Source organism: Pleurodeles waltl, chromosome 11 (genome assembly GCF_031143425.1).
Source record: "Pleurodeles waltl isolate 20211129_DDA chromosome 11, aPleWal1.hap1.20221129, whole genome shotgun sequence".
In the NCBI taxonomy this organism is placed as follows: Eukaryota; Metazoa; Chordata; class Amphibia; order Caudata; family Salamandridae; genus Pleurodeles; species Pleurodeles waltl.
Window position 1 is genome coordinate 877,556,658 of NC_090450.1, and position 18,142 is coordinate 877,574,799.

The window sequence follows — 18,142 nt, forward strand, 5'->3', positions numbered from 1 at the left end:
GGGTTCCCTGTATTGGTGGACATGCTGCTGATTGACATGCCCTGGGGACAGAGGCATTGGCCCGCTGGGTGGCCTGCGCCAGTGTGAGGGGAACCGACTGTCCCGAGGTCCCAGATGGGCCAGGCTGGTCTTCTAGATCCAGTTGGACAGAGCTGCTGTCATCACTGTGGGCCTCTTCTGTTGGTGGTGTGGACATGTGTGGACCCTCCTGTGCGATGACGTTGGGTAGGGGTCCTGCAGGGGTGTAAAAGCATGATTATTGCATCTGTGTGTACCATGGTGTGCAATGGGTGGGTGACCGTGTACCCCAGTGCTTGCATTCCTGTGTGGGACCTTGTGTGATGATGGTTTAGGGGGGTGTATGGGTATGTGCAGTGGCCATGCATTGGTGAAGGGTGTCCATGCTTTGTTGATGCATGCAGGGCTTGGTGCTGGGATGTGTGGTTTGTGATATTGGGACATGTGTGAGGAGTAGGAGTGATGGGGGTGAGGGAGAGGGTGGGGGTATGTGATGGCATGCAGGTTGGGTGGGGGGATAAGGTAGTTAAGGTTTGACTTACCAGAGTCCATTCCTCCAGCTACTCCTTCGAGGCCTTCAGGATGCAGAATAGCCAAGACTTGCTCCTCCCATGTTGTTAGTTGTGGGGGAGGAGTTGGGGGTCCGCCGCCAGTCCTCTGAACCGCAAGGTGGTGTCTGGAGACCACAGAACGCACCTTCCCCCGTAGGTCGTTCCACCTCTTCCTGATGTCATCCCTATTTCTTGGGTGCTGTCCCACTGCGTTGACCCTGTCCACTATTCTTCGCCATAGCTCCATCTTTCTAGCTATGGAGGTGTGCTGCACCTGTGATCCGAATGGCTGTGGCTCTACCCGGATGATTTCCTCCACCATGTCCTTGAGCTCCTCCTCAGAGAACCTGGGGTGTCTTTGCCGTGCGATGGGGTGGTGTGGGTGATGTGTGGGGTGGTGTGTGTTGTGATATGTGGGGTGATATTTAGTGGTGTGTTGTGTGAGGTGCGTGGATGTTATGTGGATGATGGTATTGTGTGCCTGTGAATGCTTGGTTGTGGATGGTGGTGTCTCTCTGTGGCCTTCAGTCGCAATTGTTGTCGTAGGGGTTTGTGGGTGATATAGGTGTGTGTTTTATATTGTATTGGGTGTGTGGGAGTGGTGTGTGTATGTGTATCAGGTGTGTGTATTTTGAATTGTCCAATGTGGATGTGTTTTGTAAATGTGTGTGTATTTTGAGCGGTGGTGTGTACTGCCAATGGAATACTGCGGTTAAAAGACCGCCGCGTGGATTCATGGGTCGTGATAGTGTGGGTGTATTCCTGTTGGCGTGACGGTGGAGGTTTAGTTATCGCCAGTTAGAAATGGGGGCAGAGAAGGGGTCAGGAGAGTGTGAAGTAGGGGGCAGTTCGCAAACACCCCAGGCAATATTAGGTACTCTAGAGGAACACCATGGGGGCATCGGGGGTCTGTATCCTCACAGATAAGTAGTGAAGTGGACTCCCTGCCTAAAGGAACCGTCCTATGGGTACCAGGTATACTAGAGTCACCAGCCCCCGACCAGGTTACAGAATTGTCTGACGATATACCCCTTTCTACTCCTACTACTGCTCTAAATACTCTAATGGGGCAGATGATTCTTGCTCTTACTAGCGACTTTAAAAGGGGTGTTGCGACTTCTGAAATGAACCAAGGGGAGATAAGAGAAGCCTGCGAGGCACTGGAGAAGTTGTTTGACCTTCTGATGGTAAGAGCCCAGGTTCTCAAAGAGTCAGTGGGAGCTATGAAGGTGGAACTGAGGTTACATAAGGAAGAAATACAACTTCTGAAAGGGAAAGGGCAAGACCTACAAAACAAACTGGGGCAGTTTGAAAATAGCTCAAGGAGAAGTAATTTGAGAATTTTATATGCACCGGAAGGAGTGGAAGGGGAAAACTATAAATCATATGTGGTCTCTCTCATTAGATCATCACTTTCGTTGGAGGAAAGTGCTGAAGAAATTGCAAGCGATATTCAGAGGATCCATAGAGATTCTTTTAAGAGGAAACCCCAATAGTAAAAAGCCCCAAAAAATCCTGTTACCTTTACAAACATACATGTTGAAGGAAAAGATATTGGCAAATGCACTCAGACTGAAAACTATAAAAAGAGAAGATTTCTTATTTCAGATTAGGTCAGACTTGCCCAGGTTAACTATAAACAAACAGTGGGAGCAAGGGAGACGGATGGAAGAATAAAAAAAGTTAGGTGCATCAGCGCAATTTTAGTTCACAGCTGCCCTCCGTGTAATGTATAATAATAGGATGTACAAAATAACAGATATTAAAGCAGCAGATGAGCTGCTGGAGGTCATCAAAAGCGGAGGTGTTGAGAAAAATAAAAAGGTTAGTTTGTGTGAGGATGGTCCGGCCTGGGAAACCCAAAGGTGCTCTAAAATCAGACTAACACCAGTCCACTATGCAGGGGGGGTTCTCAAAGGGAAGGGAAGGGAGGGGAGGGTCACGATGGTGGGGAACGGGGTTCACTGGGAGGGGAGCATGTGGGAGGAAAACCCCCAAAAAAAAAAACCTCATACACCTCAGCTTGTTTTAAACTAACCGTAACAGACAGATAATATTGGTGGGGGCCAGGTGTAGAGAAATTCAGATCTTGACATGGAATGTGAATGGGCTGAGAAGTAAAGGGATAAGTGACAGGATCCTACAGTACTTGAGGAACTCCCCTGCTCAAGTTTTAATCCTGCAAGAAACTCACCTAACCAGAGTTTAATATATGGAGCTTCTATAAGACACAAAAGTGGGTTCAACATTGTCTCTTCACGGAGCACAACTTTAATACTAAGGGTGTGGCTATTCTGATTAAGCTAAATGATGAGAAGTAACTGTTCCAAGGACACCCTGGGTACCGAGTGCGGAATCCCAAGGGTCCCTATGGAGAAGAGATCTCAAGAAAACTAGACACAAACCCAAAGGAATAAAGAAACATGTGTATAAGCAAATACAGTGCAGAATAAAGCAATACTTAAACCTGATATATATACATATGACACTAGTCAGATCAATATTTAATGTGCACCCTGGAAAAAACAAGTTATAAAAACTGGAAAATCACAATCAAACTACTTCAGTCATACAGTTTAAAAAAGAAGGTAAAGATACAAATAAATGCCTTGAAACCAACACGGAAAAAGTCAAGAAGGACTACAAGATTTAATATACAATCATGCCTAATGAGCTACTCCATATGCTACAATAATTACATAGCTACATAGGGATTCAATAATATTATAATTGTAGAAGGCCCAACAAAAAAGGGGGTCCACAGTATCTAAGATATATGTAATAGTCGTTTCCAAACTACAAAGGTCCTCCTTGAGCTTTCAGATCTTTAGACTCTTCTGATGTTGGATAAATGGACTAATTATAAATTACCAAGAGATCTCCATGTTGGCCACAGCAAATATCTTATATTTATTATACGGTGCCAACGTACGTTTCGGTGACTGACGACCAAGGAGAGGTCCCCCATCTTCTTCAGGGCACGGACTTTTGTGTATTAAAATACAATTCCAGGGAGCAATATATTGCATTACATCCTCCTCAATGTGTGCCGGCAATGTCATAATGCCACAGAAAGGATAAGGTCACTGTTAGCCCGATCTTGATGGCACTGTGACCGGCATCTGATATACTTTTCACTGGAGAAGAAATAGAAAATCGATAGTTCCCCAAGAGTATGCTCCCGCCGAGTCCATTCGAATCGCTCTGACGAGTATACGGCAAAAGGGCTCCTGTAGCGTAACCTCATCCTCTAAAATAGAATAATTATGTCAGGGCGTAGTAGGAAACTGCGCAGACATCCATGCAACGAACGACTCTCATTCGGAGAAGGGACGCGGTATAGACTAGCGTGGGGCCCAAAATGCTGCCTAGTTCCTTTCTGATTAAGCATCAGGTCAATGCAGTAATATTGGGAGTGAGGTCAGATACAGTAGGAAGATAGATTATAGTTAAGTTACAGATAACTGGTAGAATAATCACACTGCTGGGGTTCTATGGCCCTAACTGCGATGATATAGAGCCTCTCAGAAGGATGTTTTTTCAGCTTTTGGAGTTCACAGGCCCAATTGTAATGGTGGGAGACTTCAACGTGGTAGTATATAATAAATTAGATAGATCAACGAATTGTAGATCAGTAGCTATGCCAAAATATCAGCAACATTTGAGGGGAATGATGAGGGAACTTGGGTTGTGTGAACTATGGAGGCAGAGAGCAGGTATGAAACAGGGCTTTTCATAGAGTAATAAAAAATATAGTCAGGTCTCACGGATAGACCATTTTCTAGTGGATTGGATGTTGTGTGATTCAGTAGAAGATATAGCATATTTGCCAACTCATCGGATCATGCAACAGTAGTACTAAAGATAAGGCTATTTCAGGAAGCAGGAGATGGACACTAGGCTGCACGTTATTGTTAGGTAATGAGGTTGTATCCCAACTACGTATAGAGGCAAATGAGTTTAAGATTAATCTAGAGTCAGCCCCAGTGTCTATGGTATGGGACACATTCATAGCGGTCCTACAAGGGAAAATAACAAGCCTAGCCAGCTATAGAAATCTTATAGGATATAGGAATGAAATAAGCCACTTAGAAGTAGACATGGCAAGGTGCAAGAATCCACTAACAATGACTAGAAAGGGCAAGGAAAAGAAGGAATGACCAATAAGCGGAGTGATCTGAGGCAGCAACTTAAGGAATTATTACAAACCAGAATCACAAAGAGATGGGAGGGGAATAAGTTGGCTCACTTTGAATATAGAGAAAGTGCAGGGAAGTTGTTAGCCTGGAAGAGCAAGAGAGATCAAGTGAGGAATCATATTAAAGAAATCAAGCTAGACCAGTGGGGGAAAGGACTACGAGCAGTGAGGGTATAGACAATGCTTTTCAAACGTTCTTCACACAACTCTATACAGAAGAGTTAGAGGTTGGGGAGGAAGAGGTATGAACTTGCTTGGGAAGGACATACTCCCCAGTCTCACGCAAGAGGAGCAGTTCCTTTTGAATAAACCAATTTCCCTAGGGGAAATAAGAGCAGCTCTAAAAGGAAGTAAAGATGGGAAAGCAGCTGATCCAAATGGCATTCTGGTGGAGCTCTGTAAGGTCCTGTGGGGAGGCGATAGTACCAGCCATGTTAGAATTGTTTGTAGGGATCTTTGGGAATGGCTCTCCTATACCGACTGCTTGGACCGAGGCAACCATTTCATTGATCTTAAAGCCAGGCAAGAGTCCGGTCAAGTGTGAATCATATAGGTCTATATTATTGTTGAACAGTGATTATAAGTTATATGCAAAAATATTGGCGGATAGACTAAATGGAGTAGCAAATGGTTTGATGCATGCAGATCAGAAAGGCTTCATCAGAGACAGATACTTACATGAATTGGCCTTTGACTTGTTTGGAGCAATATATTCGGCAACTACTCATGAAGTCCCTCTAGCTATTATAACTTTGGATGCAAACAAAGGTCTTTGATAGGGTTAATTGGGAGTACTTAAACACAATTTTGAGACACTGCAATTTAGGTACTACATTTTGTAGAGCTATCGGGCAGATTTATCATGCTCCCTCAGCAAGGATTTTGGTGAATGGGAATCTTACAAAGCGCTTTGGGATAACTAGAGGTACCAGGCAGGGTTGCTCCCAGTCTCGGTTATTGTTTAATTTGTATATAGAACCCTTTGCCAGGAAAATAAGGCAAGATCCCACAATACCCCCGTTTAGGTGTGAAGGGTGGGAAATGTATGCAGACGACCTGCTAGTGTATACTGAGGACCTATCAACAGCTCTTCCTGCGTTGTTGGGAATAGCGGAGGGCTTCGGCAGAGTGTCCGGATATTATGTAAATGCGAGGAAAACAGAAATAATGTCCTGGAATCAGGAGAAGGGATCAAGGCAAGGAAAGTGTGACATCAGATACCTAGGTCTTATGATCACACAAGATATTGAACAACTTGCACTGAGGAACCAAAAAAAAGCTTTTGGGAGACTGCAGTAAGTTAATGCAGGGATGGGCAGATCTCCCTTTGACAATATTTGCACAACTCTATTCCACTTCAAATGAATAAAGGGTACCTGGATAAAATTCAGCAAGCTATAAATTAATTCATATGGGCATATAAGGGTACCAGGATTTCCTGGAAAAAGCTGCGCAGAAGGAGAGAGAAGGGAGGCCTGATGCTGCCGGATCTACAATACTATGCATGGGCATATCAATTTAAAAATTCGGAGATGCTCTTCGCCTCCCTGGACACTACAGCAATTGGTGCTATGCTTAAGGCTATGATGGGCACTCTGAAAGGGGCATCAAAGCACTTTTTATACAAATTTGGAGATCCAAAATTCTTCAAAAAAAGTAAAACTGAAGGTATTGCGAGATCTCGCTAAGAGCTAATATCAGTTAAGATCAGCAGTGAACGCTTCTTACTACAGTCAAAATGCCCCCATTTGGGATTCACTGGGCACCCCGGAGTGTCTAAATGATGTGCTAGCCATGCCCACCATGAAGGCTGGCACAAAGTCTTGGGGGAGATCTTGTTAAGGAAGGATCCCTCCTTTCCTGGGAAGAATTTAAGGAGAAAACAGGGGGGACCTTATCTAGACTAAAGTATATTCAGTTGAAAGCTTGGTCTCAGAGCCCTTGAGTGAGTTTGGGATCAGCAAATCCCTTGGAAGACAAATTACTCAGAGACCCCTTTAGTCTGAGGAAGGTGTTGGTTTGGTACTGGGAAATCCTTGAGCTATTGGATGATGATTTTAAACTGCCAGAAAGCCTTTGGGGAGATAACATGCCTCGGGAATGGGTACAAGAGTGGTGGCAAGCGTGAATGAACACTCTGTTTGATGTAGTAAAGCCCAATCCTTTAAGAAAAAAAGAAATCACCTTTTCTTGATACAGAGCCTATATCTCTCCGGACAAGCTTTCCAGAATGAAGAAAGGAGGGGTGGTATAATGTGCTAAATGTGGAATGCAGAGTGCAACTGACATCCACATGTTTATGGATTGCCCAGCTGTTTATTCTTTCTGGGAAGAAGTGTATAAAACTCTCTCAAGTATATTGAGGCAAGAGATCTTGTTAAGTCTCCCCTGACTATTTTTGGGCAACCTTGATGATCCGAAGTGTGGAGCAGAGAAGGGAGGAACCTGTTTTTTTTACTCTATACTTCTGGCTAGAAGAGAAATTTGTCAGAAATGGGTGGCAGTGTCTCATCCTGTGCACACATAGTGGCTTAATGCTCTTTTTCTCACGGCTAAAATGGATACAGGGGTGGGAGGGTCGAAGAAGAAAAAGGAGAAACAGTGGCCCCCTAGTGGAGTGGAGGAGAAATCAGGCATCCTAGTTGAGATCAGGTGCGGGTGAAAGACGAAGTCCAATGATTAAACACCTTTCCCACTCTCCAGCCACGTTGGTCTTTCTAGGGAAGGCTGAGTGAGAGAGAATCGGTCTACCTGGCATAGGTCATCGCTGCATACGAGAGGGTGTGAAAGATTACGGTATGGAGTTTGACTTGGAGTCTGAGGTGAAGGAGGACAAACAAAAAGGAAAGAAAGGTGAAAAGATGGGTCAATGAAAGCGTAAATGAATGAGTTAAAGAAAAGATGATTGAAACAATGGATGAAGGGATAAAATGAAGGGTGAAAGAGTGAAAAAATGGATAGAAGGCTAAATGAATGGATGCAAAGATTAGTTGATGAATGGAAAGGTGAGATGATGGATGAGTGGGTGGGTGAAAGAAAGGAAGAACAAGTCTCATCTAGAGATGGGCAGATGGCACTAGTGCAGAAGAATTAGATTTTTGATGATCTTTTTATTAATTTCAGCAACAAATGGAGCAACCATATTACACTGACATTAAATCCATGCATCACATGTTGACTTGGCTTATATTCTCCCCTCTCCCATAGGATTCTTCCCCACTCATATACCCCCTCTTTGCCCATGCAAGGCCCCACATTTCAGTTTCATTGCTGCCACCGACTGTGGGCTCTGGTAAATGTCTACTCTATATCCATTCCAATGTCCTCAGACCGAAGTCCACTTTTGTGGGCAACCTGGGCCTTTGTACATCATCTTTTCTGCCAACAAGCACCAATCTTTGCTGCTTTTCCAGTCCTCTAGTTGGGTTAATTGTTTTGATTCCCCACAGTCTATATATTTTTCTTTTAGCAATGGTCCATCCCAGCATCACAGAGATACAGTGCTTTCGGGTCAATTCTATTCCCTCTCACACACTCAGGAGACACTGATTCACCATTGAGGCGACATTTGCCCTGAATACACTATTCATGCAGTCATTTACTGCCACCCAGAAGTTTTGTATGAGGGTGCAGGCCCAAAGTGTGTGAAAGTAGATAGACTCCTGGCCGCAGCCCGTCTGCAATTGGTATTTGACGTTTTACCCATCTTGGCTAATATGGTGGGGAAATAGTATGTAAAATGCAAGATTTTTAGCTGAGCCATCTAAAACCTGAGTGTATAGTTACCTTCCTAGGGGAAGCAAGGGCTTCCTGCCAGTCAACATCCTCAATTTCACCGAAGTCGGAAGCCCATCGCTCTCAGTAGCGTCAACCCATCAGGCATGTTGCACATTGCTTCCTTGTACATCAGTGACATGGCTTTTCTAGCCATGTGTTCATCCAATAATCTGTCCTCTAAAGGAGCCGTTTCTAGCAGTATTTGAGTGTGTGTCTGATTTGTGGGTACCAAAATATTTCCGTTAGAGCCAGTTGATATTCCTGTTGTAGGTCTGTAAAAGGGACTACATCTCCCTGCTGCCATAGGTCTCCCAATGTGGAGATGCCAATCTAGTCCCACTTGGCAAAGCCCAGGAGACGCCTCGGTGTTCCGAGCACAGCTGTGTCCAAGAGAAGTGTGGCTTGTGGGACTGACCCTCTCCAAACCAATGTCCACTTGGCTGTGTGCCAAAGGTTCACGACTATTGCCGTGGGGCCCCTGGATTACTGGTGTTTGTTAGGTCCATATAGTGCCCTCAGATGCCCCACTGGCTGCAGCTGCCATTTATCAAGTCCATAAGCCGGTTCATCAGGAGGTCTAAAGGCTCAGCCATTAATGGTGGACAGTTGAGCTGCCTAATAATATTTTTGGAAGTCTAGTAGGCCAATACCACTGTCAGACCAGCTCCTTGTCAGTCTGCGTTGCGCGATACGTGCCAGACAACCGCCCCAAAGCAGTGTGCCAATCTCCCTCTCAATATCCTGAGAATATGACCCATACATTGAGTATGGAGTGTTGTGTAGTATGTACAGGAATCGGGGAACCAACAGCATTTAAAGAGGGCCGCTTGGCCCAGGAGTGTCAATGGGAGAGACCTCCGGAGTCAGTCATCTCTCCTTCGTAGTTCCAGAGGTGGCATCAGGTTCTTCTCAACGAATAGGGTGGAGTCAGTGGTAATGAACAAGATAATGCAAGCCTGCAGAAGACAGGATCACGCCACAGTCAGGTAACAGGCAAGGCGGTTCTCCCCAGAGGGCAAATTGGGTTTTTTAATTAATTTTCTAGCTACTCCTTTTAGAATGGGGACCAATTTGCAGGCAATCTGCAGATCTATTTGACAATCTCCTCTATTCAGGACAATTATGCTCTGAGAACATGCCCCTCAAACTTGCCTAGATTGATATCTCCAAGTTCAATCCAGAAAAAACAGGTTATTCTTATCCACAAATTAGGGATGCTTATCAGTTCTATACATTGATGGCTGCTTCCCCTACTAGGTAAATTAAGCCAAATCATTCGACATCTGGATTGCCTTTGCTTCAAAACAAAGCAAAGCAAGAGTCAAATTTCCTCCTGTAACAAAACCAACCTTTCTCCAACACAGCAGATTCTGCCATGTATTACAGGCCCTGTTAGTCAGAATAGACTATAAGAATGGCATTTTGTCACCACTTCATACTCCTTTTCAAGCCTAATTGAAGCTTTTCTTCAACCGGTAGCCAGGTTGCTTTCAGCACAAAATGATTTGACCACTTTTTCTAGTTGTACGGAACCCCACTTGCTCCTCTTTGAGTCCAGACAAAGACTATGAATTTCAGATTTGCTTAAATGTTAGTGTTTTGATGTAACAGCTGTCTGCACCTTGCTAGAGGTTCCAAACAATTATTAGTGAGTTTTACAGCATACTGGTGCCTTTTTGGTGGAATTGGACTTTATAAAACCACAAAAATTAAACACAATGAAATAAATAAATACATTTTCAGTCTGGCTTACAGCGATTTCAAACCATTACTTACAGGCCATAGACAAATCTTTGCAACAAGCCCTTCAATCAAACATATATCCTATTGCTGACATCAGTATGTCCTCTACAGCCACTGTGGATTGAATACAAAGCCAACCCTAAAACATAAATCTGGTCTTGGAAGGGTTATCAGAACCAAGTAGAATAATTTTTCCAATGCATGATTTTACCAAGTGCATTTCTTGAACCCTTACCAGTGCTAGACAAAGCACTACAATCTATACACTCTTTGAAATTAGAGAAGGAATGGAGTCCCTGATTTTAGGCAATATTGCAAAAACCAATAAATCGAAGAAATACTTTCAGTATTCCCAGAAAAACCAAACAACTAATTGCCACTTAAAACATATTTAAAATGTGATTCACACATCCGTATTTCACATTTGTTTTGGTGCTCAGTAGAAAGTTGTTGCCTCTCTCCAAGTACAGTGTTGTAAGCGTCATATATTCACATGCTTGAATAATTCCCTGTCATCAGGCAGGGAATCCCTCCTGCATGTTTGCTCCCCATCTTTCCAGCAATTCATCTGTTGTCATGATTATTCTGTTCGTTGGAAGAGAAGACCTGCTTTGTGGTTGGTTGGGAACCTCCATTACAGGAGTGGTTTGTTTAAGTAATTTAGTAACATTCACTGTGCCCTCCTTGAGCCACTTGCCTGCTTCCACTGGCTAATGCTAAACAGGCCTCATTCAGAGCCTGCAGAAAGGACTCAGGCTAATGCAAGATGACATTAGACCTAAAGCGTATTGGTATATCCTGACTTCCACTGTTCACTGGGAGCAAAACAGTTTCTTGACATTTGTCACAGTTTTTTCTGAGGTCGAAAGCCTTCCACAGAGTTTCTAAGATTGCCCCTAGGAACTGCATCTTGTCCCTGAATGGATGGAGGCTTCCTCCCTGTTTAGGGTCAGTGCTAATTCTTGGAATAAACCAATGCACATGGCTGGGGAGACACAAGCCTCTTCCTCTGAAGGAGCGTTGACAAGCCAGTCATCCAAGAACAGTTATACTTTGTGGCCTTGTATTTGAAGGAAAGCTACAACAGGCGTTGGACACTATGTAAAAATCCGGGGTGCAGACTTCTGACCAAATAGAAGTGCCCGGAACTGATGATTCTGCCCCACCACTGAATAATCACAGGTATTGCCAGCGATTTGCATGTATATGGACATGACATTACCTATCCTGAAGATGACAGACCAGGTTCCAGTGCCTCCATCTGACAGGTGGATCCCTGTACTACTCACCCAAGAAGGTGTGCCAGATCATCGTGGCATGCTGTATGTTGCACAACCTGGCATTGAGACGCCAGGTGCCTTTCCTGCTGGAGGATGAGCCTGGTGATGGTCTTGTGGCAGCGGTGGAGCCTGTGGACAGTGAGGAAGAGGAGGCAGATGAAGAAGATGTGGACAACAGAACAAACATTATCCAGCAGTGACACACAGGTAAGAGACTGTAACTCCTCTTCACATTTCAGTTTACTTTAGGACATTGTACATGGCAGCCTCTTACCCTCTGTGTATGGCCACTGACTGTTCCCTTTGAGTTTGCTTTTTTCAGATCTGGCCATTCTGGCCTCCTGCTATGTGTACTGCTGCCCACCAACTGTCATACATTGGTATAATTCAATGAACATCGGTGTTGCAATGCTTTGGGAATGTAGTAAGAATACAACTTTCGAATCATTACACTGAATCCAGTATGGTTTATATTTCAATAGTGTTTATTTTTTGTGGTAAATAGTATGGGGGTACGTGCAAGGGGCTGGGGTGATGGTGGAGTAAGGTCCATGTTAGAGTCTAGTCTCTTGGTATCACATATGTATTGTCCAATGTGGCATAGGAAGGGAAGTAATGACAGTTCAAGGTGGACAGGGTGACAGAGTGGGACAGAAGGGTGACAATCAGGAGAGTCCTATTTCCTGGCGGTGGTCTTGGCAATGTTCTCTGTCTTCTGCCTGGATTGCAGGGACCGTTTGCGGGGTGGTTCTCCTTATGCAGGGGGTGGGGTGCTGGTGGCCTGTTGGTCCTGTGGCGGTGCCTCCTGTCCACTAGCGCCGGTGGAGGTGGAACACTGTTCATCGGTTTGGCTAGTGTCAGGGGCCCTTTGTTGTGCCACTGCTTCCCTCATGGACTTGCCCATGTCAGCCAGCACCCCTGCTATGGTGACCAGGATGGTGTAGATTTTTGTGAGGTCCTCCCTGATCCCCAGGTACTGTCCCTCCTGCAACTTGGCCAGTGCCGTGCCCATAGTCTCCTGGGAATGGTGGTATGTTCCCATGATGTTTGAGAGTGCCTTGTGGAGAGTCGGTTCCCTTGGCCTGTCCTCTCCCTGTTGCACAGCAGTCCTCCCAGCTTCCCTATTGTCCTGTGCCTCTGTCCCCTGAACTGTGTGCCCACTGACCCCCAGGTCTCTGATCGTCCTGTGTTTGTGGGGCTGCCTGGGGTCCCTGTAGTGGTGGACACACTGCTGATTGACGTGTCCTGGTGACAGTGACATGGGCCCGCTGGGTGGGTGCTGTGCTGGTGTTTCCTGATAGGGGAGGCTCTGTGGTGGTTTGGAACTGTGGCAGGGTAACCGACTGTCCAGAGGTCCCTGATGGGCCAGGTTGGTCATCGTGATCCAGGCGTACAGAGCTGCTGTCATCACTGTGGGCCTCTTCTGTGGGGGGACTGGATGTAGCTGGCACCTCCTCTCCGGTGACGTTGGGTAGGGGTCCTGTTGGGATGCAAATGCATTGTTATTGTATCTGTTTGTGCCAACTTGTGCAATGGGTGTGTTTCCCTTATATAAAATTGTGGTTTCCCTGTCGCATTGGCCTTGTGTGATTAATGATTGTGTGGGCTTGGTGAGTCTCTCTACTGGGCATGTCCATGTACTGTGGTTGCATGCAGGGCTTGGTATTGGGATGTGTGGGTTGTGATGGTGGGGTAGATGTGATGTGATGAAGTGATGGGAGTGCGGGTACGGGTGGGGGTATGTGATGGCATGAAGGTGGGGGGGGGGGTAAAGTAGTAAAATATTTGACTTACCAGAGTCCAGTCCTCCTGCTACTCCTACGAGGCCCTCAGGATGCATGATCGCCTAGACTTGCTCCTCCCATGTTGTTAGTTGTGGGGGAGGAGGTAGAGGTCCACTGCCAGTCCTCTGTACAGCAATCTGGTGTCTTGAAACCATGGAATGCACCTTCCCCAGTAGTTCGTTCCACCACTTTCTAATGTCATCCCTGTTTCTTGGATGCTGTCCCACGGTGTTGTCCCTGTCGATGATTCTCCGCCATAGCTCCATCTTCCTAGGAATGGACGTCTGCTGCACCTGTGATCCGAATAGCTGTGGCTCTACCGGGATGATTTCCTCCACCATGACCCTTAGCTCCTCCTCAGAAAACCTGGGGTGTCTTTGAGGTGCCATGGATGTGCTGTGAGTGATATATGTGAGGTAATGTGTGGGGTGATGTGTTGTGATGTATATTGTGATGTGCGTGGATGGTGTTCTGTGCCTCTGATTGGGTGTGTGCTTTTTACTTGTCTATCTTTTTTTGGGTTGTAAGGGGTTGTGGATATTGTGGGTGTGTGTTTTATAGTAGTGTGAATGTGTGTGTGTGGTGTGTGTATGTGTGTCAGGTGTGTGTATTTTGAATTGTCCAATGTGGTGTAGTTTTGTAAGTGTGTGTGTATTTTGAGCGCAGCGGTGTGTACCGCCAATGGTTTACTGTGATTGAAAGACCGCGTTGATTCGTGGGTCGTGATACTGTGGGCGTATTCCTGTTGGCGTAACGGTGTGGGTTTTGCTATCACCAGTTTATCACTGACCTTTGGTGTGGCGGACTTGTGTGGGTGTCTGTATTGTGGCGGTATTCTCTGTGTGGGTCATAATACCCGTGGTGGATTACCGCCATGGGTACAATATCTTGGCAGCCGTCGGCACGGCGGTAAGAGGATTTTAGAGGACCGATGCTGTACTACAAGGGATCCCACGCTGCCGACGAACCGCTCAGGAAGCTGTGCGGGGCAGGACAGAGTGCACGATGCATGAAAAACTTCATGGAAGGATGCCAACAAGCCTTGGCAGCTGCAAACCACGCAGTGCACGGGGTACTGTCTTGCGTGGGGAGGCAAGCTCTTCCCTCCACCAAAGTTGGACAGTAGGATGTCAGGACCATCAGGACCACTTCAGTCCACCACCTGTGATGCTGGATCCACGCACTTCGTCAGGAGGGGGGACCCACGCCACCAGTCGTCGCTGCAGTGGGGTGCCTGCTGAAACATGGGAGTGACTCCTTCACTCCAAGGGAGATTCCATCGTTCTTCTGGTTCAGGCTGAAGACAGGCTGTCCTCTGAGGATGCACGACCTGGAAACAGCTGCAGTTGCTGGCAGGAGCTGAAGACACCATGCTGCAGAAGTCGTCTTTGCTTCTTTGTTGCAGTTTGTAGAGTTCCTAGACTGGTCCAGATGCAGTTTCTTCGGTAAGAAGGTGAAGTAAAGGATGCATAGGATTCCTGCTGGAGTCTTGCAATCCAGTGGCTTGTGGAGGCTACCTCTTCCAAGCCTGTAATACCTATTTCCAAAGGGAGAGGGTGTAACACCCCTTTCCCAAGGGAAATGCTTTGTTCTGCCTTCCTTGGCTTGAGCTGCTTGAGCAACAGGAGGGCAGAAACCTGTCTGAGAGGTGGCAGCAGCTGGGTCTGCCTGGAAAACCGTCGGAGGTTGTAATGGCAGTACTGGGGGTCCTCTAAGGAGCCCCCAGAGTGCATGAAATCATCCAACCAATGCTTGTAAAAGCATGGGGGTATGATTCCTACATGTTTGATACTAAACATGCCTATGTTCGGAGTTGCCATTATGTAGCTGGACATAGGTAGTGACCTTTGTCCAGTATACGTGTAAAATGGCATCTCTGCTCTCACGAAGTCCGGGAAAATGGTCCTAGAGGAACACACGGGTACTCTGCACCCTGCCCTCATGGCTGGAGGGCATGCTATAGGGGTGACTTATAAGTGTCCCGGTGCAGTGTAAATGGCAGTGAAAGGGTGCATGCGCCTTTCCACGCAGACTGCAATGGCAGTCTTGCAGAACCCCTTGCATGAGCTCCCTATGGGTGGCAAAAGATATGCGGCAGCACATAGGGATCCCCTGGAACCCCAATGCCCTAGGTACCTAAGTACCATATACTAGGGACTTATAAGGGGACACCAGAATGCCAATTGTGGGTAAAATACTTAGTTACCAGTAAGCAATAACCATAATTTAAGGGTGAGAGCATAACTAGTGGGGTCCTGATTAGCAGGATCCTAGTAGACACAGTCAAACACACTGACAAACAGGGCAAAAGTGGGGATAACCATGCTAGAAAGAGGCTACTTTCCAACAGGTTGACATCTATGCCATCGTTGAAGAGCTGGTTACTACAGTTTACGGTGGCTACACTGTCGAAGAAGAGGTGACAGCTACCACAAGGACCACCAACAATATCGTCGCTGATTGTAACAAGGTGTGCAAGGACAGGATAGATGTCGATGACAAGCCAATTCTTGTTGATGATGGACCTTCGGTCATCTTAACCTGTCCTGCAAGTCAGACTGAATTTCAGTAGCACTGGATTTTCATGCAATTGTTTGCACTATTTGTTCCTTCACCACTTTTAACTTCTTTTCTGAGGAAGGCTTCGTCTGATGTTTGAAGAAGGTGACTGCAAATGCCTTTGAGGCTTTCTTGTTTGTGCCGCCTAAGTGGAAGTGCTTTGAGGAATACTTTTCATGGAATCTTCCCCAGAGAATGAAGTATTCCCTTCAGAAAATAAATCATCTCCTATTTCAGCAAGTGAACAGCCAACCTCCTTTCTCTCTCCTAAAGTGTCCTTGAAGGGAAGGTCTTGCAGATGTCATTGGGAGATGCGTTATCAGTGGGATGAAGGAAATTATATGTACTAATCATGAGAACTATCAGTAATCTTGTTTTGTACACAGACTGAACAAGGCTCAAATGGAGATATTTTATCTACTTGATCCTTAATGGCAGTTGGTGAAAGTTGACCACTGGGCCAGTGCCGAGGTGAAAACTCAGAAATCTCCTAAAAACAGCTTACCATTTGATGAAAAGTGAAGACAGGGCTGGCTGCCGTCCAGCAACAACTGTAAATAAAGATCAAAAAGTAACCAGTTTAAGGTCACACACCGGTTAAAGCAAAGCTCTTCTTGGGGACTCCATAACACATGAAATATGGTTGAAATCTGAGCTATGGTGGCCTATAGTGAGCTATGGTGGCCTCCACAGACAGTCGGAGAGCTTAGCACTTCCACTTCATTGGCTGAAGTCCGGGTTGTTTCAAATGAGCTATAGGTGCTACTGAACAAATATTGTTGTTGAGACCTATATTAAAGTTGGAGGGGATTTCCAGCCTGGTGAGGGGGAATGATTGAAGTATGTGAATATATATAAAAGATCCAAAGCTGGAGAATTTAATTTAGGAACAGACTAATGTGACACTTGCTACGTAAAGTTTAAACACACAAATGCACACTTCGAACAACCAACACTACTCGTATATGGGCTGCTTTCCAACCACTCTGGTTAACCAATCTGAATACTAGATATGAACAGTAACTGTAATCCAACACAGCAATAAATATCTAAATTCTTTATATTGACAGGTGGGCATGACAGCCGTGAATCATATCCAGACCACCAAAGAGATCATGAGCAAGACAAGCGCCTCTTTGTCCATGCATGCGGTTAGTCTCAGGGATGTACTTCCACTGACGCTGCATGGCAAGGAACCTGCTTCCTTGCTGAGCCACTCATGGAGCTCCTGTGTCTTTTCCTCTGCAGATTAGTAAAGCACCAGTACAACTTAGAGGGGAGACATCTAAATAAAAGATGCATGCACCAGAGGCAAAACCCTTATTCTACTTCAACGTATCATGCGGCCTGATTGAAGCCCACACCTCTGGCCATGCTCCTAACTCTTTTTACTTCCCCTTAATTCCACTGCCATTATTTGCCACCCACAGGAGAGAAACAGCAGCTTCTACTAAATCTCTTTATGGTTATCATAACGCTTCTGCCAAAGCAGGAGGCCTTGGCTTCAACACTCGCAGTATTTGTTGTGGCTAAGGGAGAGGCCATACCCACAAACACACTGAACCTGACCTGGTAGGTCCACTGCCCCACCTCACCTACCTAGAGACTTCCACCAGCATCAATTTCAGTTGGTGGTAAAATCCAAAAAAAAGAGATGAAAAAAATCTAGGAATTACATGCACATAATGGGGGCTCAATTTGTCTGTTACCTTTTTATGGAAGCGCCTCTACAAACAGAATAATCCTGGTAAAATATACAATACAAAGTATACATAAACTTTGCATTCATGCGTAAAAAATATCCATGTTTAACACATACAGCCACAAAGGTCACTAACCTTTTCCTCTGAGGATTTTCCACGTGGAGGTGTCAGTGAAGTTAACAAGCATTGTAAGGTACAGGGTCACCAGTTTGTATTCTTGTAAAATATCTGGCTAAACAAACATATTACAAGTCACAGATTTGCACTGAACACAATCTTGATAGTAAATGCTTTGTTTTTAGTTTTACAGACAATGATAGCTGATTACTCCGGGAAGCATAATAATATTAACTAATGATACAAATATTCACACTTCTAATGATTGCCTTAACCTTTTGAGTTCAGTGGACCCCCACTTGGTCATTTCTGGAATCCGGGTACCACCATTAAATTCATACTGGACTTCGGGACCCCCCGACTGAGACATTATTGGAAGCTGGTGATCCCAGAATAAGCAATTTAGTTGAAC

General features: G+C 45.5%; 1 protein-coding gene across 9 annotated transcripts in view; it reads right to left on the bottom strand.

The window, feature by feature from the left end:
* UBE3B (ubiquitin protein ligase E3B) overlaps window positions 1-18,142 on the bottom strand; it is a 342,871-nt gene that overhangs the window by 285,659 nt on the left and 39,070 nt on the right. For 5 of the 9 annotated variants that reach the window (XM_069214742.1, XM_069214743.1, XM_069214741.1 and 2 more), the window contains 2 exons: window positions 17,749-17,845; window positions 11,577-11,696 (listed from right to left, as the gene is read on the bottom strand). In XM_069214742.1, coding sequence (XP_069070843.1) covers window positions 11,577-11,696; window positions 17,749-17,845 — 217 coding nt within the window. The remainder of the gene's footprint in view (window positions 1-11,576; window positions 11,697-17,748; window positions 17,846-18,142) is intronic. The other 4 variants (XM_069214750.1, XM_069214746.1, XM_069214747.1 and 1 more) reach the window with 1 other exon arrangement.